This window comes from Osmerus eperlanus, chromosome 13 (genome assembly GCF_963692335.1).
Source record: "Osmerus eperlanus chromosome 13, fOsmEpe2.1, whole genome shotgun sequence".
In the NCBI taxonomy this organism is placed as follows: Eukaryota; Metazoa; Chordata; class Actinopteri; order Osmeriformes; family Osmeridae; genus Osmerus; species Osmerus eperlanus.
The window spans coordinates 13,161,973-13,189,158 of NC_085030.1; the positions used below are offsets into that span (position 1 = coordinate 13,161,973).

At 40.0% G+C, this 27,186-nt stretch overlaps 4 protein-coding genes across 5 annotated transcripts in view; 3 read left to right on the top strand and 1 right to left on the bottom strand.

The window, feature by feature from the left end:
- fat2 (FAT atypical cadherin 2) overlaps nt 1-6,713 on the top strand; it is a 27,613-nt gene extending 20,900 nt beyond the window's left edge. Inside the window, exons 16-25 of the mRNA XM_062475841.1 lie at nt 46-183; nt 589-732; nt 923-1,120; nt 1,400-2,189; nt 2,582-2,736; nt 2,971-3,409; nt 3,842-3,995; nt 4,177-4,431; nt 4,642-4,925; nt 5,350-6,713. Of these exons, the coding sequence (XP_062331825.1) occupies nt 46-183; nt 589-732; nt 923-1,120; nt 1,400-2,189; nt 2,582-2,736; nt 2,971-3,409; nt 3,842-3,995; nt 4,177-4,431; nt 4,642-4,925; nt 5,350-5,831 (3,039 nt within the window). The 3' untranslated portion in view covers nt 5,832-6,713. The remainder of the gene's footprint in view (nt 1-45; nt 184-588; nt 733-922; nt 1,121-1,399; nt 2,190-2,581; nt 2,737-2,970; nt 3,410-3,841; nt 3,996-4,176; nt 4,432-4,641; nt 4,926-5,349) is intronic.
- On the bottom strand, nt 6,705-13,247 carry slc36a1 (solute carrier family 36 member 1). The gene is made up of 12 exons (XM_062475847.1): nt 13,071-13,247; nt 11,927-11,996; nt 11,499-11,625; nt 11,289-11,379; nt 10,725-10,813; nt 10,207-10,296; nt 9,995-10,079; nt 9,567-9,785; nt 9,149-9,247; nt 8,721-8,887; nt 8,441-8,610; nt 6,705-8,049 (listed from the first exon to the last, which is right to left on the bottom strand). The coding sequence occupies exons 2-12, from the start codon at nt 11,955-11,957 to the stop codon at nt 7,781-7,783; spliced, it is 1,437 nt and encodes a 478-aa protein (XP_062331831.1). The 5' UTR covers nt 11,958-11,996; nt 13,071-13,247; the 3' UTR covers nt 6,705-7,780.
- Nucleotides 13,248-14,473: 1,226 nt separating this feature from the next.
- Nucleotides 14,474-16,686, top strand: atox1 (antioxidant 1 copper chaperone). The gene is made up of 4 exons (XM_062476807.1): nt 14,474-14,619; nt 15,046-15,121; nt 15,284-15,436; nt 15,551-16,686. Exons 1-3 carry the CDS (start codon nt 14,611-14,613, stop codon nt 15,406-15,408), a joined length of 210 nt encoding a protein of 69 aa, XP_062332791.1. The 5' UTR covers nt 14,474-14,610; the 3' UTR covers nt 15,409-15,436; nt 15,551-16,686.
- A 1,740-nt stretch (nt 16,687-18,426) lies between these two features.
- sparc (secreted protein, acidic, cysteine-rich (osteonectin)) lies at nt 18,427-26,837 on the top strand. Of its 2 annotated transcripts, XM_062476226.1 has the most exons (11): nt 18,427-18,577; nt 22,295-22,360; nt 22,450-22,587; nt 23,221-23,308; nt 23,898-24,019; nt 24,418-24,538; nt 25,291-25,424; nt 25,586-25,734; nt 25,911-26,059; nt 26,198-26,266; nt 26,720-26,837. In XM_062476226.1, the coding sequence occupies exons 2-10, from the start codon at nt 22,304-22,306 to the stop codon at nt 26,224-26,226; spliced, it is 987 nt and encodes a 328-aa protein (XP_062332210.1). In that variant the 5' UTR covers nt 18,427-18,577; nt 22,295-22,303; the 3' UTR covers nt 26,227-26,266; nt 26,720-26,837. The 2 variants fall into 2 exon arrangements, with proteins under 2 accessions (XP_062332210.1, XP_062332209.1); XM_062476225.1 differs by lacking the exon at nt 26,720-26,837 and having other exon boundaries at nt 26,198-26,646.
- The last annotated feature ends 349 nt before the right edge of the window (nt 26,838-27,186 follow it).

A 27,186-nucleotide genomic window follows, 5' to 3' on the forward strand; every position in this document is an offset into this window, starting at 1 on the left:
TCAGTGGGTCTAATGACAAGTTGTCCTCTCCTCTTGGCCTCCTAGGTGACCGCTGGGGACCTGGATGGGCCGTTGAACAACCTGGTCCACTACTCTGTTGCTAGTGGCGACCCACTGCAGCAGTTTAACATTGATTCACGCAGTGGGGAGATCACTGTCAGGACTGCGCTGGACAGGGAAGAGGTGAGGGGAATTTCTTCACACTACAATACCTAGTAAATTCCCTACTGTATACTGTATAGGGATGTAAAGAGCATAGTTCATGGGTCAGATGGCTGAGCGGTTATGGAATCGGGCGAGCGAAATGACATTGTGTCCTTGGGCAAGGCACTTCACCCTACTTGCATCGGGGGGAATGTCCCTGTACTTACTGTAAGTCGTCTGCTAAATGTAACTGTTATGTAAATGTATTGTAAATGTAGTTCCTATATCCTCCTCGCTTGGAGAGACACTGGGCCTTAGAGGCTAAGCAACTAAATAGTATATCAATAGTTAGATAAGGAGATTGCTGGCATGTTTGGCCCTTACAGTATAATGCAATGTATTTGTGTTTTCCTCTTCTTATAATATTGTATTACATCTCCTCAGAACACCCACTACTCTTTGACTGTCCAAGCAGCTGATGAGGGCAGCCCTCCACTGTCCACAGCGGTGCAGGTTACCGTGACGATATCAGACGTCAATGACAACCCTCCTGTCTTTACACAGATCAACCACAGTCTAATCATTCAGGTAGGTTATTAAAGATAGATAAACAATAGGAATTCACACGTAAAGCACGTAAATTTTTTGTGAAGTAAGTATGATGTACGTAAATGTAGCCAATTTTACTGGCATATGTGAACAGGGAAATCAAGTAAGTCTTTGCAGTGAATAAACATGGTTGTAGTAGATGATGAATGGCAGGATGTTTGTTCTCCAGGAGGGTGAAGCGCTGGGCAGCACCATCCTCCAGCTGCTGGTGACAGACAGGGACACAGCCAGGAACGGGCCGCCCTTCTCCTTCCACGTCGTGTCAGGCAACGAAGACCGCCATTTCCATGTGGACCAAGGTGGTCTGCTGTCTCTCTCCGGCCCCGTCAAGAGGAAAGTGAAGCCACAGCACCTGCTTAAAATCCAGGTGAGCCCCTTTACCACAGTGCGATGGAAACCGCGTGAGAGGTTTAAGGTCGAGAATAAAAGTCATTTGTCTCCCATAGTTTAGTCTAGACAAGCACACGCATGCATTTTAAGTAAAACAATTACCGTAGCTGTGACGATTGCTCAGAGGCAAATGTCAAACTCCCCATAAAATAGGGGGATTCACCTCAGCTAAAGTTCCTTAAACATCAAAGAAACAATTACATTAATTGTAATTACATACACTATTTTACATCTAATGCTTTATTTTACACTTCAGGTAACAGACAGTGGTCACCCTCCTCTTTCCTCGATCTGCGTGGTGAAGATCAACGTGACAGAGGAGACCAAGTACCCCCCCTCTGTGGTTCCTCTGGAAGTATTCATTACCACTACAGGAAACATCTTCTCCAACCGTGTCGTTGGCAAACTCCACGCTTCGGACCAAGACCTCCACGACATTCTCTACTACAAGCTGGTGTCAGAGATTCCGTCCCACACATTCTCTGTGGATGCAGCGGATGGTAGGATCTGGGCAGACAGCGATCTGGAACCAGGCCTTTACTCTCTCAACGTCAGCGTGTCGGATGGGAAGTTCAGTGTGTGGACAGCTGTTAAAATCCATGTGTGGGCAGCCAATCAGAAAGCCCTGGACTCGGGGGTGACCCTGCAGCTGAGCGGGCTGTCTCCTGAGGAGTTCGTAGCGGACCACTGGAAAGGCCTGCAGAGGACCCTGAGTACAGCTCTGGGTTTAGACCGACAGGACCTGTACTTGGCCAGCCTCCAGCAGCCCAACTCACTTGTCCTTGAAGCGCTTCTCCTCTGGAGGCCACAAGGAGGCGCTGTGAAGCCACTTTCCACCTCCAGGCTGGCTGGGGTCATCTCAGACATAGAAGATACTTTGGGCCTGAGTGTTGTGAGAGTGAGTTATAATGGTTGCCTGGGGTCTGGATGTCCTCCGAAGGGCTGTAGAAACTCAGTAGTGCTGAGTGGATTGAACCACTATGCTACATCCAGGGCTGGCTTCATCACCCCCCAGCATACCTGGGAGAGTGTCTGCCCTTGCAATGGTAGGTGTGATCCACTTTGTGTGTGGTACTAGGACCTAGACCCCTACTGTTTGACATTTAAGAGTGTCGTGATCTTAAATGAACTTTAGATCATTTTCTAATCATTCACAAAGCTTCAGTTAACTTAACATGACTTTATGAGACATTTGTACTGACTCACCTCAGACAGGGACATCACCAGGGCACGTTTTCTTAACCAAACCTCCTTGTTTATATTGGAGCCACAGTACCCAGAGAGTAGTTTCATGTCTTAACAAAGGTCTCACAAACACTAGATACATATTTTTGTACAGTTTTCCCTCTCTTTTAAAGAGAAGCAGATTGTCTCATCAAATAAGAAAACCTGGGAAAACCTCAGATTTTAAAACTAATGGTGTTTACATTCCATTTAGAATCTGCTGTTGGATTTGATGGGAAGGGCTATCTAAAGTACCTCCATCAGATGGATGAGGAGAACCAGGGCTTCCATCTTTCCTTGCGCTTTAAGACTCATCAGCCACAAGGTGTCATCTGGACCACCAACAGCACCGACTGGGGAACTCTGAAGGTAACTGTTTTTTGTTCTTTTGAGATTATTTAAATCCCTTGTTATGTAGTATAGATAGTGCATACATTAACTACTCATCTACACACAATGTAAAAATATAAAAAGTAACACACATATTATGTTTGTAAAGTTTAATACAACAATAAGACACTCTAAATCCTAATCCATCATTGTCTACTTTTAGTACACTGTCGGTGTACCGTTGTCTTATATATTTCTCTGTCTCTCTCACAGCTAACTGCTGGGGAGTTGGCATTCAGGTACAGCTGTGGAAACGTCCTCCCCAGTACCTTACATGTAAGATCTGACCCAGTATCAGATGGTCTCTGGCACCACATTCTCCTGGAGGTCAACGCCACTGCCCTCAGACTGACCCTAGATCAGCACCACACGGCCTCTGTGGCGCTCTCAGAGTCCTGTCGCATGATACAGCCTCATGGGGCATTGCTGTTTGCTGGGCCCACCTCTTTTAAAGGGGCTCATCTGCATGGCTTTACCGGATGCCTGGATAGGCTGGAGTTTAATGGAGAGCCAGTCAGAACAGGCGATTTTGAGGAGTGGACTGGACCACGAAGCAGGAGGGTTTTTGGGGTGTACAACTGCTGTGGCATGATGCAGGGATGTGCCAACAGCCCTTGTCTGAATGCAGGCACATGTGAGGACTCAAATGGAGGTGAGCTTTAACTTATAAAATATCTTCTTTGCGCTAATATATTTCTGTGTATCAGTCAGATATAATAGTCAGAGCAGGCCCAAGGCATAAATGAACTAAGCGGCTGCTTAGGGCCCCTGTGGCCACCAGAGGGCTCCCAAGAGCACATGAAATTACAACTTCATTAAAAAATTATATATATTATGTTAATGGTAATTATACAAACTCGGAGGGGCCCCCTAAAGGCTTGGACCGGCCCTGATAATAGTAATACGCTGTAAGATAATGTATTTTCAAATGTTTATGAAATGTCATTGAGACATCAGACTGTTATATTTTCTCTTCAACTCTAAGATACCGACAATCTTTGTCACAGTAGCATAATTGGATTTATTCATCTGTGTGTGTTTACGTGTGTGTGTTTACATGTGTGTGTGTTTGTTGGCTCCACAGAGCTGAGCTGTAGATGTCCGGCACAATTCTTTGGCCCCCGCTGTGAGCTGACCAACAACCCTTGTCTGACCCAACCTTGTGTTAATGGGGGTGTGTGCATTCCTCAAAATCAGGGTTTCATCTGCAAGTGTTCACTCCAAACGGCTGGAAGCAGGTATGCCTCTCTCTCTCTCTCTCTCTCTCTCTCTCTCTCTCTCTCAGTCACTCACTCATGCATATATAAACAGTCAAAAGGAAAAAAGACAAATACATGCATCTACAATGGGGGAAAATGCAGTGAAGTAGCAGGGCAACAGACCCATCACACCTTCTCTTTCCATCCTCTCACCCTTCAGGTGTCAGGACTCGGTAGATGCCTGTTCATCCAATCCATGCCCTGGAGGCTACGACTGTAAGATCTCGGGTGGCTCTATCTACTGTGACCCTCTGCATCAGGTTTCCCCTATCCTGGGCAGCGTGGAGATCATGATCATCGAGATCTCTGCTAGCCTGCTGGGGGTGCTCCTGCTGGTTGGGGCCTTCGTCTGCATACGCAAACGTTACGTACAGAAAAAGAAGAAGAAGCCTGTGTGCGTCCAGGACTCTAACGGGTAGGGGGATGATCATCCTATTGTTTATTTTAAGGATATATGGTAATTATGTCTGGTGTACCTCAAACATATGATGTAACAATACGACCGTCAAACCTAGAAGTTCATCCAACACTCCAAAAGCTTGTAATGGTAAACATGTAATGTCATTATTTTAACACTCCCGTTGGTAGAAATGTAACCGCAATGTACTCCTTTGTTAATTCATAGGTATTTTGCATCAAATGTGGCAAAGAGCATCATGGTCGACAACCAGGAAGGCCATTTAGAGATGTGCACCCTGATGGGTTCCAGGACCGACCTGGGCAACAGTCCCTTCCGCTCCCTCAGGCCCCGCAGTCAGGTGATGGACCTGGGCTCTCAGGATGGGGTCTACAGTCCCAAGACACAGGGGCCTGTGGTGTGCAGCGTGGCTCCTCACTTCCCCGCTCGCCCACCTTCCAACTCCGACAACGAGTCTGTTATGAAACACAACTGGAACGCTGACTATGAAGGTATGCTTTCCTGTCGAGCTCAAAATCAAACAAATGTCCCGTCTCAAGCTGTTTTTCACTGTGTGTGTGAATATACACTAAATCAGTGTACCGTATTGGATTGATGAGCGGTACAACTCGAGCACAAGCAAATGAGCGTGAATTAACTGGAAATGTTGTTTCATTTTCTTTTCAAATTGTAATTTTTTTGTTTTCTACATCTTCACTTGATCAAAACTTCTCTTGAGTCTGAAGCCAGTATATTGTACCAGTGTAGTTAGTTGGACAAATAATCAGGATATTTTAAAATGGAAAGTTAATAAGACTACAGTGCAATAAACTGAAATGTATGTCCCTGTACAGTATCTGCACCATATGTAACAGTCAACCAGTTTGCAAGTGACACTAAATAATCAATAACGGGTTTTTTTCAAATTTCTTGCAGTATATCCAGCTGATCCAGACTACTATGGCCGGCCGACAGCACAGGATTTCCCTCAGTTTGACATCGTGGAGGATTCCTACCCTCCAGTGAACACCATAGACTCACGTAGGAACTCTCGTTTTGGGGGATTTCCGTTTCCTCTTGACCGTTGTGATCGTCGCGCTCCCTTGCCTCCCTGTTACAGCAATCAGAACCTGGATGATTTCCTTGGGCCCGATGGCCTGCCCCTCCCTAGCTCCCAGTGCCCTAACGAGTACACAGCCATCAGTTACTACCCTACGCAGCATGCACGCAGCATGGATAATGTTTCCAGTGGTTACCGGAGACTCAGTATGCGACTGAGCATTGCCCAGCCTTCCTATGATGACGGCACTAACCCCACACCTGCACAGACAAGACCAGCAACACTGAACCCTCACAGCTTCAATAGTTCGGACATGGTTGAGAGTGACTATGGGAGCTGTGAAGAGGTCATGTTCTAGAGTCTAGACTGAATAAAGGACATTTGCACAGCCAACAGTTAAGAGCCTGTCATATATCTTTAATGAGGGAATAATTAACAGGCTTATAAGGGTGTGTTATATTATACATCAATCTTTTACATGTGCCCATGATGACCTTCATAAAAATGTCCATCTAAAACTAGTTCTCAAAGCGTTTTAGAGATTGGCAGTTACATTCAAGATTTAGTTTTATTAAAGATGTCCTAAGAATGGATCAGTGGAGTTATCCTGTCTATAGTGTTGTATAATTCAGTTGTTTTAATGTTACAGGATAATATATATGAAAATGAAGGGAACTAGATCACATTAAGAAGAATGGCATAAGTCAATGATTGTATAGAAAATGTATTCTCGATGAAGCCAATTAGGTTTATCTTTGTACAGTATATTAGATTTATAAGTGATGTTGTCAATGCTGTAATTAATAGTGTGTGAATATCTTTCATCTGAAAGAAGTTGTTTCGTAAAGGTACTCAATGGTATGTAATGTGTGTGCTGCTGCTTGTATGATTGTGCGCAATTTTTTTTAATCTTTAAATGTTTTGTGCTGGCTCAGTTTCTTCCTTGTGAGAGTTTCTGTGTTGTAAGTACAGTGTGTATGACATCATATGAGTTCACGTGAATTTCAGATGTATTTTTGTAATGTCAGTAAATACCCATATTGTGGTTGTCTTTGTGAGAATGTTATACAGTTGTTTAATATCTTATATTAGTAACCAACTGGGTAAAAAGTTGATTTTTAGCCACTTGAGGAATGGGCCGCAATACCCCTCCATCAATTGAGGAATTTACCAGAACAATTTCATCTAGCTCACACTATTCAGTGGAAAATTCTGAAATACATTTCCATAGTAGATGTTTGTCCATGAGTATTTTATTTGGCTGGATTGGCAATTACGTAAACATACAACATGTTTACAATACATACAATGTTACAGTATAGAAAACATACAATGTTGCACAAGTTTATACGTTTTAATAACAAGATTGTTTTTCATTCATATTTAAATTGTAACTTAAGGTGAATCAGATTTGAAGATTCACTGCATCACGGTCATCACTGACCCATTTCATCTATAGACTAATTGTTAGTGAACAATAATGGTGGCTAGCGCCAACAGCTATTTGCCCCCACATGGTCCACAATTGAAACAAACAACCTAAAACCCTTTTGTGTGAAAAAAGGGACATCTACTGTAAGACACACAATCTTTGTTGTAAAATGTAATTCTGTGTCTGTGACAGAAAGTGTGACTGGTAACTATACCCATGTTCCCCTTTCTGTCCTCAGACTTTCTTTATAGTTAAACCTCAACAACCTACCACCATTTTGTGAAATACAGCAGCCATCAGCAACATAATGGATCTGGTTGTTTTGACTACTGTAAATGTATGCATTTCTGAACTTAAAAAGAGAAAAATAAATATTTACTGTTCAAGTGTAATTACAGTCCCTTGATGTACAGTGTTTGGTATACATTCTATAGATGTAGCAACGACCAATGCAATTTAAATGCAAATTTACAGAGTACAGGATATATTCTATATCCTATTGGCTACTCATAATAATAAAAAATAAAGCAATCAGGCATGTGACACAGAATAAGGCCATCACACGGCATCTTTTCTTCCCCTTTTGCAACGGTTGCAAAAAAAGTATCTGAAAATGCTGTGCCATCGGTACCTTCTTCCTAAAGTGCGGTGCGCTCGAAACTCTGACCAGCACACGTGTCTATGGCAACGATAATGTGCAATGCAACGCTTAAAGGAAGTTTCCTGCAATGCTCTGCACACAGTAGATCAATTATAAAGTACCACTAGGACGATCACCTACAAACAAACATTGCTTACAACAGCATGTAATCAATCACTGTTTGGAATAGCTAAAGAGTAATCCCTAGAGAATCCAATACATCTTAGTAAAGGTATCAATGGATCATTGGATCTGAAAGATAGTTGTGTTTCCCACGACGTTGAATGATCTGTTCGACAGCTACGTAGGTCCCAGCGACAAAGCCTACCAGACCTAACATGCTGATGACGAGGTTCTTCAGTTTCGACCATGGTGACAGGCCTTCGTTGTGGAATGTTAGGACCTGAAGGATGGGAGGGAAGATGAGAGCCAGGAAACTGCTGCTCACTGAGCCCACCAATGAGATGACGAGGTCCAGCTCAGGGATCAGAATGGCCAAAAGACCTAAAATGGGAGTGGGTAGGACAGAGATATGAAAGACATCCTTTTCTAAGCTGTGGTCAATACTAGGACATGCCTCAACCTTAAAATCTATTGAGTGAAAAATCTTGGTGGATGGGTGTAGAATCTCATGGTCAATAATGCAATTGTTGTTTTTGTCTAACAACTCCTTATTCAAAGATGGAAAGTGGACCGAGACCCTACCAGCTGTGGGTGACCATAATGTTTTTATAAAGGGTTTATGCAGAGAAGGTGGTTCAGTTGGTAAATGTTTTGGTCCACAATAACTTTCTCTCTAAAATAGCTCTAACAAGCTTACCAATACGAGCAACAGACTGTATCCAATCCAATCAGAGAACACACTGAATACAAGAGGTAGAAAAGTAGAACTTACAGGTAAATATAACGAGAGCGGTGCGTATGAATAAGTCGACGGGCAGATTCCATCTCTCTGTGACGCGAGCCACTGCCAGAGGAATAAGGATTTCTGCAGGAACATAGAACTGCAGCGCGAAGGTGATGAAGATGCCAAAACAATAGAGTAGCTTCACAATCTGGTACATCCTGCAAGATCATCAAAATAAAACATATAACCCCATTAGGAAAAGCGAAGGGTAACATATCTTTTCACAATTGTCAATACAGGACACATGGTGTGTATAAGTAATCCTCACCAACAGTTGGGTAGGTTAAGAGTGATGCTGCCCCCTATCTCCGCTCCAAAACAGATGTAGCCAACAGTGCCTAAAGAGATGTAGAAGGTGGTGACCATTGCCATTCCTATGTAGAGAACCTTGTTGAAACTCTGGGGATTCTGCATCTTGTTCTCTAAAGGAAGCACCTGGGGATTTCAACAACACAATGTCAGGACAATTTCATAGGTTTCCTAAATTGTACTCAATTACAAACAGGTGAAAGAAAAGTAATTTATTCAAAAATGTTGATTGAAAGGAATTAAATATGGACAAAATGTTAACTTGGACAGGTGTCTGAAAATAACATATTTACATTGCACAATAATTTAACTGGTTGCCCTACTTTAATGTAATGAAGGACAGGGAGGCAATATTGTTCATGTGTTTCTGTGCAAGTGTGAAATTACCACTCCAATCCCTTCAAAAGCGAATATGGCCGTTCCAAAGAAAAGCGGATAGTCATTGGCTTTCCCCACCAAGGGCAGATTGATTGGGTATTTGATATTCTAGAAAAGTAAAACAAACACATTTAAATAAATACATACCTAAATGAAAAGCAGACAACAGAACAACACCATAGTGAAATTCATAGGAAGAAAACTTGGTTTTGTGCAAAGAAGTTTTTTTAGGCCACAAATCAAAAGTAGCATTTTTCTTCTCAGCGCAATGAATGTTTTGTAGTATATAGGGTTACTTTGTATTTTACCGCACCATCTGGAACCACCGATTGTGACCAAAGCATTATCAAGTCTAATGTCAGTCAGAAACAAAAGGTTGTTGTGGCTGTGTGCATTTCTGCGTGGGCGCATGTGTCTGCATCCCTACCGTGAAGGAGTAGAAGTAGATGAACACCAAGCTGGCACACATGGTCACGTTGGCTATGAAGGAAAATGGGGCCAAGTACGTGAGATTACGGACGAAAACCAGCAAGATGAAAGCAGGCAGGAAGCAGAGCATGTAGAGACGAGAATCAAAGCTAGGAACAATCACTGCTGTCTGGTTGGTATTGCAGTTCATGGTTGTCCCATTAGCAGCCTCTACAACCTGGGAGAAATACTGGTTCAGACACACTTGCCATTGAGTGGTAATCTTTGGGACTATAGATAAGTGCACAGAGATGTGGAACATCAGAGGAATCTTGTAACAATCATAACAATTGGGGATTGTGTTATATTTTGTAAGGAGATCTCAACTGACTCTTTTACAGAGAAGTTGATGTGGGAGAGGGTGAATGTGTGTTCTCGGTCGGTCACCTGCTTCACATTGTCACTGAGGAAGACAAAGTAAACACAGCAGAATCCAAGCTGAGTGATGATAAGGAACAGGTTCACTAGCCGCCTAGAAGAGAGGACAGTCAAAAAACATGTCACATGTCACAAATAGCCATTGCATTACCAAATGAGGTCTGCAATATATATGATATGACTAAAGATCGGGTCACGTTGTTGTTCTATGGGCTGTTTACCTGCCCCATAAAGAGTGTCTTCTTAACCAGGAGACATTTTCCATCCCATACTCCACAGCGTCTCCATAGTTCAAGAACGGTTTGTTCATCCTGCAATGACAACAAATATCCTATAATAACCATAATATCATCATGCTGGTTGTCTTGTAAATGTGGTAGTATTGTACCTCTGTAAATTGTTTTATTGTATAACTATCCCTGTGCCAATGTTTCTGGTGTCTCACTTGTAGATCATTAACTGTATATTGTTGCAGAAGCATGTCAGCGTTTTAATTACATATTATGTTCAAACATAGAAAGAGACAATCGGGAACAATTATAAACGCAAAAGGGAAAGAACTTTTACCATCTGATCCAAATCCAAAATAGTTTCAATGCATTTGAAGTCCAGGCTTGAACACAGAGGTTCTGCAGTGATCCTCATATTACAGGCACGCATGCAACATCTATTGCAATCTTATCGATAACAATGTGTGGAACACAAAACATTGCATTTCAACACAGCTCAAGATACTCACTTGGCACTGAGATGATGGGAACATCTGACTAGCAGGTTCATACAGTGGACTGCAATAATGCCCATAACAAACAGGCTCAACGGCCCCAACTGTGAAGGAAAAATGGCTGTAGTGGTCATTTCAGAGCATGTCTAGCTTCACGTCTACAATAACAGCATCAGGGGCTTTCTTGATTACGCAACCCACATATGTCAAAACAAAAAAAAATGCAGATGTCTAAATATTTCTTTTTGTAAATGTGTAAATAATTTATTGGTGAATTAGTTCTTATAATAGGTATAGCGTTGTATTAATTGTGTACACACACACACACAAACAACTTCAAGCACAAATTGATGACAAGGTTAGTAAAAATGAAATCTCCACCGTGCGCACAACACTACTTCCGACCCTGCCTCTCAACTATCAAATAACCTGCTGCATCGACACTGTGATACAGTGCGTAGTCCATGCAAAACACACGAGGAGACAAGAAAATGATCCAAGCTGCCATGTTTGCATTTTCTGTTGGTGAGATGCGTAATCAAGAAAAACGACCATCGTCTAAAACGACAGTATGCTTACCACAAGCCCTGCGTTCTTCACAGCCAACGGCAAACCAAGCAACCCTGTTCCAATGTTTCCTTTCAGTAAGTGGATCAGAGTTTGGAAGAACCTGCAATGCAAAAATCCTATTACAAGAAACTCCCTGCACAACCTCATACACCATTTCACATGGAATAACATCCGAATGTATAACCATATCACAATCACTGCAACAAGGATCATCCTTACGAAGTCCCGGACTCTCCTCCTATCCGTTGGTACTGGTTTTGAGCACTTGCTGGACTATGAGCAGCAGGAGGGGGACACAGAGCAGCATCCTCTGATGGGCTGTTTGCTATGTTGGGTAAAACTGGGCCTGAAATTAAAAATAAATTTACCATGCGTTGGAAAGAATTCAGACACATTAATCTAGAATGGATATTTTTTCCCCTCATCAACCTACAGATTATGGGGTATTGACCCCCTGTCATTTGAGATGTCAGGCTGTAACAAATGTTCTTTAAGCAGGAAGAAAATCATATACCAAATTGTGTACACCATGAGTGATTAGTTAAATATCTAGTTCTAGTCATCCTATGTAATGCTGAATTGTGGTCCTCATCATTCCTAACTACATGATATTGACATATTATGTCAAGGTAACACAATTAGTATACCCTCTTCTTGGTAATTAGGATTAGACGTCATTGTTGGGTCTCGGGTTGGATTTCGCCTCTCTTCCAACCTCTGAAAAGCACAAAGACAAGTAGGACTTAATGGAGGAAGCATTTCCCACATCTACACAAAATATGTATGGCTTATTTAGCACTGATGTTAGAGCAAATTACATTTGCACCTGTGCCTCACTCCCCTGTAAGGCCAATAAAGAACGGAGGGTAGCTGTCATTTTTTGTATTTTTTGTAATATTTGTATTGTAAATTACGGCAACTTATATTTTATTGTATATTCTATTTTTAATCCACTTAGTATTGGTAGTTTATGTACCCTTAGTATAGTTAGACCTCATATTTTATTTTTTATGATTCCTATATGTTTAATGTATGCACCTTCCTGCCAAAGCAAATTCCTTGTCTGTGCAAACTTTCATGGCGATTAAAACCCATTCTGATTCTGATTCAAAACCAATATAATTCAGTAATTTGGCGTGAGATGGAACTACTCATATTTCAACTGTAAGGCACTTGTTGTGAAGGATAGTAAACTACTAAATATATCAAGAGTGAACGCGTCATTGAATACAACATAATGTATGTGTTAATTTATAACTTTTCTTGACTAAGAGGTAGCTGGAACACTTCCCAAATGATTTCCCCACACCAGCATTGCAGGGACAGGCACTTTGTGGGGAAGGGTTTTAAACAAACAGAGTTTATGAACAAAGATAGGCTAGCACACGGAAATGTTAGCCTACTGAACGCATGACATTTTGTCTGTGTCTATGAATGTATCACTGAAAGGCATTGTGTCGTTCTAAAAGAACGTAACTATAGCCTATGGAAAACAGCAAGGGACTGAGTCAAATCAAATCAAATCAAATTTATTTGTATAGAGGGCTTCACATACGCCCATAGGAGCTAGCTAGGTTTACTGTACACAGTATAGGCTAACTTACAGCTAGCTTGGGAGGGAGATACTAGTAGCAAGTGCGCTAACAATGCAAGCACCAACCCCTGACAAGACAAAAAATAAAGACTCACTGCATGACTACTCTGGCAACAACACATCTCTTGCTAATTAATTCCACGAGCAAGCTAACTTAGCTTGTTGTTGAGACCTCAGGCTCAAGCAAGGCGACTTACCTTAAAAAAAGATGCAGGACATTCCTTTTGTTATCATGCGTTTTAGAATATGCTTACTATATTTTCACGATATGACTAGTGCTATATTTCGAAAATCGTAATTTTCTCGAAGCAAGGATGGTCACTTTGAGTTTGTCATTTTGCTGTGATAGACCAGTGCATTTATGATGGCACACAGCGCTTGATCATGTGATCTGAGGATGGTGCCTGTCAGGTCAGCTGATTCAACATCTCGGAACTCGCAGGTGGCGCGCCTTAGTCGGTCTGAAGTTAGCAAAGTGCTGCATTTGACAAACATGTCAACAACAAAGTTATTTTATCGGCTTGTGAATTTTTTTGCTTCACTACGGCTCAATCAGTGTGTAAAGGTCAATTCCTATTTCACACAATGAAAAAATACACATCCTTCCTATACTCACTCAATAAGGTGGTAACACAAGAATGCACATTCAATCTTAGCCTTTCAGAATTTTCTTCGGTATTAACAACAAATTGAATAGCCTATAATTGAATTGAATTTGAAACTTATGCATGTGTAGGAAAGCAAAGGCTGCTTGCCTTATGAAAAGTGCAAGATTCTTTAATTTCTTATCACTGAGGCTATGTGTGCTACACATAGGACTATGGTGTGGGACTTGTGGTTATCTCCTTGCTGGATGTTATCAACACAGTTGTACGACCTTCTTCATACAGACTCAAACGGGCCAGGATAATTTCCAAAAGTCCCGGTTTTGCCGGGATTGTTCTATTTTTTAAACAACAGTCTTTTGGAAAATGATTTTCCACTATTCTATCATATTTACCCACATTTTACAAACTAGAATTGCCCCAGAATGGTAAATACCTTGGCTATACTGTTAGTCAAAAACATTTAGTGATCATATTACACGTTGCCATGTCCAGGGTTCACGTCTTCTAGGGTCAAGCAGATAAGCACCCTGGTAACTTTCCAGCAGAGAAATCTATAATATATAAGGGGGCAAGGGGGCAGTAGGTCCAATTTGGTCTCCACCTTTGACGACGCAAGATGACAAAATCTGTGAAAACAGAGCAATCATTAAATCATCATTAAAATGAACTGACTTTTTTTATTGGAGCAGAAAAAATACTTTTTGAATTAGAATGGTGAAATACTGATCCCAAAAATGTTAACCCCAAAAATTGGAGCCACCTTTTTTTCATTATTACACAAAATACATTTCTCATTCGAATGGTGAAATTCAGATCCCAAAAATTTGAAACAAAAAAAGTCTGAAGTCTCAGTGCGAATGCGTGAGACTTGGGAGCCCTGATATAAATGATCTTCTTTGGTCGGTTGATTGGTTGGTTTCTCTTAATTTGGTGTTAGTCGTCGGCCGCACACTCCCCTACAGTAGGTGGCAGTCTGCAATAACCTTCATAGAAGAAGAAAAATAAACTGGACTCGAATTCCGCAGCTTTTCCTACGTAGCTCTAACATCCTAGCTGACCGTTTGCAAGACGGAGCCAAAGCTGGTTTATTGATTCTTATTGCTCTGTAAATCTGTCACACCACGAAAAGATGACTACCGTAAGCTCTTGGTTTACCTGTGAACTCCCTTTTAGTTTTACTAGTTCTAGCCACTTTGAAACCTGGAGCAAAACGAGCTGGGAAAGCTATTACAATAAGCCGGTCTAGTAGAACTAGTAGTTCGGTACATTAGCTAGGCTAGTAGCTACTGTACTGTCTAGCTAGCACTGTAAAATGGGTAGGATATTAGTAGTTGGTTCGTTATTGTACGCTAGTTAAATGTTCATCTTGTCTTGAGCAAGCTTGTCAATACTACTACAATAGCATGGACCTACTTCAAAAAAAATTCTGATGTGGCAAATACTATCATCTGCAGCCAGTGACATTAGCTAACTCAGCTACAGTACGAGAAAAATAACTAGCAATGTGTACTCGTACTATGCGGAAGCAAGTTACTGTTGTTCTTGTGTTTAATTATTTACACAGAGACACGAGTTTAAAGTGGAGATGACATGTGAAGGCTGCTCAGGAGCTGTCACCAGAGTCCTCAATAAACTTGGTGGTGAGTTTGTAGAGCTGTGTTATTTCTCTTTAAATGATTTAAGAAACATTCTTTAATATATATATATATATATATGTATATATCTAGACTCAAGTCACCTTGCTGTGGTGAGCTGTGTTTGCAACTTTGTGAAGTGACTTTTATATCACTTGTTGGGCCAAGATGTCAAATTTGACATTGACCTACCCAAGCGCCTGGTCTGGATCGAGTCGGACAAGGATGTCGATGTTCTTCTTGAAACGCTGAAGAAAACTGGAAAAGGTGTCACGTACAATGGCCCCAAATAAGGATGCCTGACTAGCTCTTTATAAACAGGTGATATGTTTGAGATTACAATCTGTACGTACATGATCTGTTGTATTCAATTTAGCAGACAAAAGTCAGTGCATAACGTTCAATGTTATGTATGGTCTGTTCGGTGTGTGGCAGGTGCTTGTTGCTGATGATGCAAAGTGAAGAATCATCAACAGTCATGAAAAGCCCTTTGAATTTGTGGAAGAAACAGGACAATTGGGGAGAAGTTGCCCTTTATATGCTGAACTTGATCTCCCATTTGCCTCATCCTCTAGTTAGACATAGCATGTGGTGTTGGTGTGTCCCAATATTCTTAAGATGCCAATTCTGAGCGGTCAACAGTATTTTCTTTTTTGCCAAGTTCATTTAGATCAATACCACCAGAAGAAATCACAAGTGCTAAGTTGCTCAGTTGAATGGGCACTGTCACTAACCGATTTGTCACCCGTAAAGTAATGGCGGATCCTTTGTAAACACTTCCTCTTCTGGTGTGTAGTGATAAATGTTCAAAATGTTTGTATTCATTTGATATCATATGTGCAATGAGCTTACACTAAACATGTTATTTACTAACCGTACAAGTAAAATAGAAAATGGGAATAGTCACATTACTCTTACTGTCCACATGGATAAATGAGCCAATATAACGCTCATATTTTACTAATGGATTTATTTTTTTACAAGTCATTACACTTATCTACAGTTGCGTTGATACCACATACACCATTTTATTCAAAGTTTTGTCCTCAATTCTTGGCTAGCTCATACAAATACACTAGAATTGAATGGTCCACAAATGTTGCGAGCACAAAAGCTAACATTCCAACGGCATGTCTTTGTGGTATTAATACAGAGTTACAGAAATGATCAAAATGGGATTCAAGCAAATGGCGCTCAAAAAAGAACCTTGTATTCTCATGAATGCCATTTTGCGGTCATAAATCTATATTAAACAAGTACATGATAATAACATGGAATGAAAATGAATCCTAGACCAGATCTCATGGGCAACTTCACCACAGACCCATAGCTGTCACATTTTATGGGATCACTGGATTTAGTTTTAGAAAGGCATTCATTTATTGACGATCAACATGAAACACTCAATACCATTGCGATAGCAGAATCATTGGGAGGTATTGCTTTGCCTTAACTTAAATACCTTCTATTATTTACACTTTGTTGGGTAGTAAAAAAATAAATAATAATGCATATCTAGATGATGTCTACAGATCTGTCACATGTATGTAAATTAAAAGATTTCCACTACACCTTTGTCCTTTTCGGTTTCTTTTTTAATATAATTTAATAAGTTGTTTTGCGGAATGTACTTTTGTAGACCTTGCTCATCATTGTATTAAATACACAATTACAATTCCACCACTTGGTGGTGGTATATAATCTTATTTTGATTTGACACGACACTTTGCAGATCTTTGACCTAATGGACAAGGATACCCATTAAAATTTGTCATCAAGTATGGAAACAAGTCAATTGCAGAGTATATTACAAGTAGTTTTCTTTTGCAAACATAATTTACAGTTCTTGGATTGTTTTTGTTTATTTGTAAACAATTGTATGAAGTGCACAGCTTCTCATTTTCACTTGCTAGTCTGTTCCTTCTGTGTTCTATAAACCATTGTCATATAGTGCTTTCAATGTTGGGAAATCCTTGTGTGGCCATGTATTCAACATTGAATTGAATGGTTAATGTTTTCCACTTGGGCTGTATGATTATTGGTTTGGTGTAGTTGGGCCACAAGGTTTTGTGATATATTGGTATAGACAATGTCAAACACGGTCTATTTACTTTTGTGATTCTTGCAAACATTGTCCAGAAAGTGTATTGCAAATATACACAGTGGATATCCTATATAGACAGTGAAATCAGAGTCTGTATTGTTACTTCTTGAAGGGGACAGTTAAATCTTTACTCCCATTTCTTTCTTGGAAATGAATTTGCAATGTTTTTTTCAAGCACTGAGACCGTGCCACGTCTACAGGCTACGACAGTAAGTTTAATTACACCTCTTCCATTGCCTTGCATTGAATTTAGTCTGGTTGATCCTGCAGCCAGAATGGAAAATGCCACGTTGCATGGCAGCTATTTTCCTCTAGTTGTCTCATCCAGATGTTTTTTTTACACACTGGGATTGCTGCTCTGTAGGGAACAGACAGTAATAATCTACCACTGATCATTCCATGTTGTGCATCTATGCCCACCTCTAAGTATTTACAGAATCTAATCATGAACAAGGTTAAAGCAGGTGTTTAGGGCTTCAAGTTTCACTAATCACAGAACCTGAACTAAATATTCAGTGTTTTCACTATCAATATGTTCATTCTCCTGAGACAGAGCCCATGGGATATCTCTGGAGTAAGTAGAAGGTTGTTTGTGAAATATATTGACACCATTGTAAAAACAGATATGTAATGAAACTGACCTGATTATTGTCTATTCCTAATCACCATGATCATCAGTCAAGTTAAATGTAAATGAAGAAATACATCGATGCAACACATTTCTGCTTAAACCTCTAAGGGACAAACTCTCAATTTAGCATTTATATTGTGTTGTCTGGGCCGTCTAACATAAAGGCCTATGATGAATCATCACAAAATATTATTAAAAAATGCGACAGAACAGAAAATGATGAAACACTAAACTAGTGTAGGCGCCTTAACTGTCATTGGAAAAGTGATTAATACATTAATACTAATTAATACTTTAGTTAAATCAACCTCAGACCTTTATATAGCCATACAGTTATTATGAACTACAAACTACACACATTGTGCTTGTAATCAACATCTAAACGAAAATATATGCCGTCATATAGAAACATCACACATTGTTAATGCTCCCAAAGCCAACATAAACTCTGAAGTACTGTATATAAAGAATTGCATGAATCATTTTCAGTTGACATGGGTCTTTTATAACGTACAACTTTCAATCCACATAAGTGGGAGTATAGAGTTAATTCTTGTGGACTGTCCCTCCCTGGGTGGAGAAAAGGGGAGGCTATAGGGTCTGCATAGGCGGGCCCTCTGCAAATCTTGCCTCTGCAAGTCTTCTGAGTGAACTTTTAGCTTTAGATCTTCCTAGCCCTTGTGACAGCTGACTGCTTTTTTTGGCTTTTCTGCTCTGTCTACAGAAGGTAAGAACATTCCTTAGGCTACCATTTGTAAAATACTTTCATTTGTCATTTATAATTCAGGAATTCGGTTTAGACTTGAGTGTGTTGTTGTTGTTACAGATTAGTGTTGCTCAACCTAGAAGCATAATCTATGCCATTGTTTTAATATACTCAAATTTGTAGTTTTGTCGTAGCACATACTTTCATAAAAAGGTTTCATGTTTGTGTGGAAAAACTAATAAAAATAGATCTTACTTTTGGGAAGTAAATCATAGTTTAAGAGGAAGGTTAGGTGTGATACTGTATTTTGATAATCCTCTTTAAATAGACACAATAAAAAATCTTTATTGTGAGTTTATTCTCTCTTTATTGTGAGAAGTCACATGTAACTTCTGCAACCAAACTGTAAGATCCGGTCTGTTATAATGCTTCTCTGGACCAACACTGTTCTCCAACACAGTGTTGAGGTATTGTGTGCCACATAAGCAATAGGAGGAGTGAGAACTGGAAAAGGCAGGGGTTGGTGGGGGGATGGGAGTCTACAAAGCCTGAGAGAGAGACAAACTGTTCTCAAACAGATAGAGCCCTCCCCCCCAATTACTCTCATCAAAAGGAATGCAAGTTACCATGGCAATCCCCCACCAGCTGTTTGACGATTTTGTGAGAATCTACAGATGCCAGACTCTTGATGGGTCATCCACTTTCAATATTCCTAAACTTGCAGACTTCTTTACAGACAAATGCTTGTTAACCAAATTAAAGGTCAACCAAATCAAACCAAACCAATTTTTCTTTTCCGAGTGAATTTTTACCCCCATAAATCCTTTGCAATGAGTCCTGAATACTGTTTACGAGGTTCTGAGTGCTAACAAGTAGCTGTCGTTGGAGGGCTAATCCAGGCCAAGAAAGGACAAGGGGGTTGAAACCTTGGCAACCTGGTTCATGACTGAAAGCTGCATTGTCCCTCTCATTGGTTTCCCAGTAGTCTTGAGTTTGAACCTAACATCGCATTTTGATACATCTTAAAAATATTGAGTACCTGAGAGATGCAAATGGTATAGATCACACTCACGAGAGAAAAGATAAGTAGAGGGAGAAGGGTGAGGTAGTCAAAGCAGCACATGACAGAGAGAGAGAGATGAAGTTCAGATTTACAGTTCACTCAGGAAGCCATGCACACCAGAGAAGCTGTGAGGCTGGGAACCAGGATCCCTGTAAACAGTGTACAAAGAGAGGATATCCCAGAGCCTTTGTTTAGTAGAAAAGGCAACCAAACATCACACATCTTAAATCACACATTACTTTTTACATTTTAGTCATTTAGCAGACGCTCTTATTCAGAGCAACTTACAGTAGGTACAGGGACATTCCTCCCGAGGCAAGTAGGGTGAAGTGCCTTGCCCAAGGACACAACGTGATTTTGCACGGCCAGGAATCGAACTGGCAACCTTCAGATTACTAGCCGGATTCCCTAACCGCTCAGCCACCTGACTTCATTGCAACATGTGTATATGAATGCGTCTTGAAATGTAAAACTTCAATTATTAGACAAAGCAAAAATATATCATATGTAGAAAATAATTCTTTTTAACTGACAACGGGAGTTGGCTTCAAGTTAGTGTGAATAATCACTTCAGTTAAATATTTTACCACAACAGACAAATACTTAAAAAAAAAAGAAAAGTAATGAAAGAAAGAAAAAACTGACAGAGGTTCTATTCAATAGGGGGATGGGAAAAACTGTTAGGTCATGTTACTTAACACTCCGGTTTCATGGACCCTATAGCCAGGAACGTTTTCTTCAAACAATCTACTGCAGTTGAGACTTATTTTGTTAGTTTTTTCGGGGGGTCATCAAAATAGTGAAGATTTTAATGTTTGAATCTAATGTGTGAATAGTCACATTTTAAAATTAGCAATGCATTCCTATTTTAAGTGTGAGTATAAATACATGAAAATAAAATGTTCAAGGCAAAACTGTTTTGTGATCCTGTTATCTACATAGCTTGTGGAATATACTCCTGTTGTGTTTCAATAACACCATTACAATAAGAAAGATGGATGGGTACTATATTCATCGTCTAGGGGATAAGTGGGGAATGACATAGCGTTAATAATATAGTGGTTGATTAGTTTTAGGCAAAGCTGTCGAATGGACAGGTGTAGTGACAGGTTGCAAACTCAAAATGGGTCATATTTTCCAACCCCTGGCGAATTCCGATAGCAGTCTTGTGTCCAAACAGGATGTGAGACTGTGTCCCTGTGCCCCAAGCCTCCTTTTCCACATGTGTAACCACCTGTTATGTGACCCCTGGAGAAGCAGAAAGAATTCTCTAATCCTGGACCGTTTAAGGCCTCTGAAAAACACTCAGGATATGTGCTGCTGTTTTCCAACTTCAAGTTAGTTTACGCCCCAAGGCAGCTTGCTTACCTAACAACCCTGCTAAATTAAATATCTGACAAAAAGGATCCTTCATACCGTTGAGTTTCCCCCTTACCCCAGACCTATTTGATTATGAGTACAGCTTTCCAAAAAAAACTATTTGTTTTTCTGTAACTCCAGCACCCTACCATATTGGTTCGCTTTCTACCAACTTTAAGAAATTTGCTAACTAAATAAGAATCTGTAAAATCGTTACTTAATGATTACAGTAAACTTTCAAGTCTGTTGTTATTCTTAGGAATAACACCCGTGAGCTTTCTTATTTGCTAAGTCCAGACCAAAAAAGACCCCTTTACCCTCCATGCAAAAATAACTTTCCTTTAGCAGCATGTTTAAAGACGTCATCCTCTACAGTCTCTTTAAGAATCACAGTATTTTTCCACATGTGTAGACATCTACTATAGTTAAACCCAGAGCATTCTTAACTGACTGACCTCTGGGATCCAAAGCCTGCTTTTATCTCTCTCTCACTCATTTCAAAAAGTTCGCTTATAGATCAAGAAGGATTTTGACAAGAAAAGAAAAAAAGATGATAATCTAAGTATCGTGCATACCTGTCAACTCATACAGTGTACTTTTATCAAGATGCAAAGTCTAGCTTCTTCAGGGTGCATGTCTTAACTTGTTATCTGAATCATTGGTTTAAGGAGCAGTCAGTCACGAAACACCACTTACAATCAGTCAAGTGAAGATTTCTTTCTCTAAAAAGAGAAAGACACCTTTCTCCTTGGCAGTTGCTTTAGAAATAGCTATATTTTAGGAAAATATTTTTGAGAAATGAGGGACATCACATCAAACCCCTTCACTTAGCCATTTGAGGAGAAGCTCTCTCTCTCTTTTAGCTACATTCGTGACTCAAACCATCACTCTGTCTAGGATTAGTGATAATAATATATGACTTTTGGTTGTCCATTGGCAGCATAGTGGTTAGCCAACAGAGACGCTAAAAAGACCCCTAGGCTTGCAAATACAATTGTGTGTGTATTGATTGTACTGCTTTGTATTTACTTATTTATATCCAAAGGCTCATATAAATGCGAAACTAATTGGAACTAGGAAAATAAGCTTAAAATAGCCTTTTTAGGACCATCATTACCTACATGATACAGTAGGCTCTGTACAGTGTACAATCCAATCCTATTCTCTGTCACTTAGGTCTACCACATTGCCCTGTACTAACAACAACATGTCAAAGATAATCCATGACAATTCAATTCATGTGAAAGACAAAAGAAAAGTCTTAACATAATCAATTGTACGCTAACAGTACATGTGTATGTCTTGTCTCTTAAAAGGCTTTGAGGATGAGGGTGTGGATTGTATTCCTCCTGTGCCTGGCTGGCCATGCCATGGCTGCTCCTGTGAGTAACTGTTTACGTGTCTGTGTCTGTGTGTTTGCAAATGTGCACCTGTAATCTAAGCATAAACATTGGCATGTCTGGTTTCCCAGACTGAGGAGGAGCCTATTGTGGAGGAGGTTGTTGTGGAGGACGCTGTTGTCGAGGAGCCTTTTGAAGAGTACCCTATTGTAGAGGAGGAGCCTATTGTAGAGGAGGAGCCTATTGAAGAAGAGACTATACAGGAGGAGGTCAGTAAGTTACCAAAACTCACACACCTGTGTATCTTTTTGACTGACTACTGTTGGTCTAAGTTGTTAATGTTTCATTGCTGTACAATGTGTTTTAGTCGTCACAAAATGTTTCCCATTTTCCCCATACATCCTCTTATAGTGTACAGCAGTGACAGCAAAAACTTTGTAGTTTCTGAGTCAAAGATGTGATTTGTTCAGTGACAACCTATTTGACTTATTACGCTAAGGTTTTGCAGTTGAATTATTGCAATTTTAAATGCAATAAAATACAATCCTGTATATTTAAATTTAAATACAGTCTTAATTCAATTTTTATTTTTTCGTGAGAATCCTTATAATTTCCTGTGTTGTTAAGGTCCAAAGGGACAAAAATCCCACAAGCCTTAAATATAGCCAACAGGAAGCCATTACGTTTTCATTGGTTTACCACATGTGGACATAGCTGGTATAAATAAACTTTCAAAAACAGACGTATCTTTAGAACTCTTGGGATACAATTCCTTTCAAGTTTCCTTGGCTTTCTCATACAACTGATGTTAGAGATGAGAAATACGAGATAGATGTAATCTTACTTGACATAGTTCGTCTTCTGAACACACGTTATCCAACTGAGTGTTTTCATTCATGCAGGAAGTAGAGGTGGGGGCCAACCCAGTGCAGGTGGAGACCGGAGAGTTTGATGAAGCCATTGAAGTTGTGGAGGATGTTATTGCAGAGAGTAAGTTTCAATCAGTGTTCCATTAGATCGTGTTTGTTCGATGTTTGAATGTCTTTCATTGTCCAAATTATTTTTTTCTTCAAAATGTTAGATGTTTCAGAAGCACACATTTTTCCATTTCATAAGTACTTGACAGGCTTCAACCATATATATATATTTTAATTAATTAAAGCAATAATGCCAAACAATTTATAGTTTCATATTTAAAAGCCATAATTTCCTGTTGTGACTGCTGGTTCAGTGTCTACATTTCAGTGTCTTTTACTCCAGTGGTGTTGTGTGACGTTGACTAAACTTCCTAGACTGTCAAAGTGGTAATGTTTAGCTTATGGTAACGTCTAGCTGTCACATAACAGAGAGCTGTAATTATGTGTTCCACCCAGCTGCAGTAGACAGATGAACACAGTTTTTATGTGGCAGGGGAATGGCCACGTTTTCTCTGCCAAAGCCAGGAATAAGTCACGTGCATGCTGAAACACTTAGTGTACAACACAAAACTAAAAGACCAACTTAAGAGAATGGAACTCTGCATGATGGAAAATAGGAACTTCAACTGACTTTTTGTGCTCTTTCATTTCTTCCGTTTTAGATCCCTGTCTGAACCACCACTGCAAGAAGGGTAAGGTGTGTGAGGTTGATGAAAGCAACAGCCCAATGTGTGTGTGCCAGGACCCCTCCACCTGCCCAGATTCTGTTGGAGAGTTTGAGCATGTAAGCTGACAATCTTACACACCTCTATTGACAAGTTATATGGACAGGGCTGCCCCTGTGGTTCACTGGGCACATGAGCACAAACTGCATGCCACATATTAACGCCTTACGGCAGGGGATCAGGTTCGATTCCGGCCCTGACCATCTCCTGCATGTCCTTCCATCTCTCTCCTGCCTTTCCTGTCTCTCTACAGTCTTGTCATAATAATGCTGAAAATATATCTTAAAAAAGAATATGTACATATCTTGAGATCTACAGTACAGTACATGAGACAAATGTGCTTCTAATGAGTGCAATTCAGTTCTTAGATGGTAATGTTTGACTAAACACAATATATTACATAAACCATCGTTTTCTGTCAATTGGAGATTTTAATGAATACATGACTCTTTCTCAGGTTTGTGGCACTGACAACAAGACCTATGACTCCTCATGCCACTTCTTTGCCACCAAGTGCAGTCTGGAGGGAACCAAGAAGGGCCACAAGCTGCACCTGGACTACATTGGGCCTTGCAAATGTGAGCAATGAGCATGTACCTGAGAAAAAAAAAGGTTAAACTTACCCCTCAGTGTAAATATTCCCTCCACACAGCATCAAATTGTGGTGGTTTCTGGTGTTTTTGTAGCTGGCTAAATAGGTGTTTGTGTGACGTCGTGCTTGTGTGTGTTTGTGCGTGTGGAAACATTGACAAGAAAAGCAATGACACATGCACAAATTAATACAGTGGACAGTTTTTTGTATACTGTTCCTTTCACTAAATTGACAAGCTGAGATGCAAGAATGTTTTGTTTTCTTTATAGTTCAGGGTTGGTTGATGGTTCGTAAATTATTTAGTTATTAATAAACCATCCAAAGAAGACTTTTCAAATATATATTTTTTGCATAGATTAGACCATTTCCAACCATGTCCTGGCTTAAAACTGACAAAAGGACAGTTTATGACCGGGGTCTGGCTGACAGTGATTGATGGGTGGCCAAAACAGTATTCTAGGGCCCTGCAGCACCAAAAGGAAAACAGGTCCAAGCGTGTACTCCATTACTCTCTGTCAAGCCTAAAGACACAGTTAGATGAGATTTGATGGGTTCAAACTGAGATAAAGGTCACTCACTTGACTTGAAGGATCACTCACTTGACATGTTTTGAATGTCATGATCCAAGTTAAAAAGCCACGTGTCATGCACATTTCTACAGTTGCACAATGTGATATATGATATAGACATAGTGTTGGAATCTCTCCTAATGTCACCACCCCCCCCTTCCCAACCCAGTCATTGCCCCCTGTGTGGACAGCGAGCTGACTGAATTCCCCATGCGTATGAGGGACTGGCTCAAGAATGTCCTGGTGACCCTCTTCGAGAGAGATGAGGACAACAACCTGCTCACTGAGAAGCAGAAGCTCAGAGTACGTCTCATCTTGTTGAAGTCAAATACATAAATACAATCGTAAATAAGATTGGCTTTGCTGTGTCCAGCGATGCAAGTATCTGATCAAAACAAACAAGATGTGGTTCAATGTAAAAGCCCTTGATAAAGATTTCTGCTGCTCTGTGAATCCTTGTCTAGGTGAAGAAAATCTATGAAAACGAGAAGAGGCTGCAGGCTGGAGATCACACCCTGGACCTTCTGGCCCATGACTTTGAGAAGAACTACAACATGTACATCTTCCCAGTGCACTGGCAGTTCGGACAGCTCGACCAGCATCCTATTGATGGGTACGTGCCAATCTTGATCTATCACCTCGACATCCATTTGTGCCAGAGGTGTCATTTCAGGAAGGATATCACACATTAGACTACATTGTAGCTAACTTTTCAAAGACAGTTTATCTGTCTACCCCATCCACCACTCACCACAAAATACTTGTTTATTTGTGTGTGTAATGTTATAGGTATCTGTCTCACACTGAGTTGTCCCCCCTGCGGGCTCCCCTCATTCCCATGGAGCACTGCACTACGCGCTTCTTCGAACAGTGTGATGCTGACAATGACAAGTATATTGCCCTGGAGGAGTGGGCCAACTGCTTTGGCATCAAAGAGCGTGAGTACTGAGTAGTTTACTAAAACTGACCAATAGTAAAAGCATTTTTTAATTAGATTTTGGTAGACTGTCCCTTTAACTGTTTGATGTTTTATTCTTAATAATTTGCCTATCATCGCTTCTCTTTTTTCTTTGCAGAGGATGTGGACAAGGACCTTGTCATCTAAGCAGATCCATGACAGTTCTTGGTCACTATAGTGGGACATGGTGATGAGCATTATATTAAATTCAAAGTAACGGTGCTAACAGCAATTTCTAACGATCTACCTATACCACTAAAATTGAAAAAATAAAAGATGTGCACAGTCTGTACTAACAATCATGAAAAGTGATCATTCAATTGTGTTGTCTTTGTAAAAAATAAATGAACCTCTTTACCCAAATAGACAAATAAATAATACAGCGGTGAGACTGGAGATGTAAATGTATTCAAGTCATTTAGATCATGATTATGGTTGTTATATGTATGATATCTTTTTTATTATTATTATTGGGGCTTTGATTTAACAATTGGAAATCTTTGGGAGACAAATTGTAAAATGAAAAATAAAGTTTCTAAATAAATGAAAACATTTACTTGCTTTTAACATTTTAGTTCTTGCACTCTTTGGTGGTTGACTCATTTTCGTCTGTTTTTTGTTTTTTTGTTTTTATTCTCAGATTCATTTGACTACTGCTCCAGTAAACAAACAGAAGTTTATATGTCACAAAAATCGGTGTAAGTGTATTAATACTGAAACAATAAAAAGGAAATCTCGTTTGAACTCTGATGAGGAAAGAGTCTCGCAGGTTGAGAATTTTTCTCACTAACTTGTTGTGTGGCATTCGTTCTTCCATTTGGGTGCAACCAAACTCTTTAATATTGCATGAATACAATTACGAAAATGTCAAAAACATGCATGTAGGGTATTCATACATACATACATACTAACTGCCATGCTTTTAATAGGTTTCCTAAATTAATAGTCACTGAAGTCAACATCTGCAACCATAAACTGTGAAATTACTTGAAAGAACACAAAAGATTAAATGCAAAAGGCTACTGTAGGTGAATAACAATTTTTTTAACTGTATATAAAAGGGTAGGCTGTAGCCTATAGATTGCACCCATGTACATTAAGTCATTG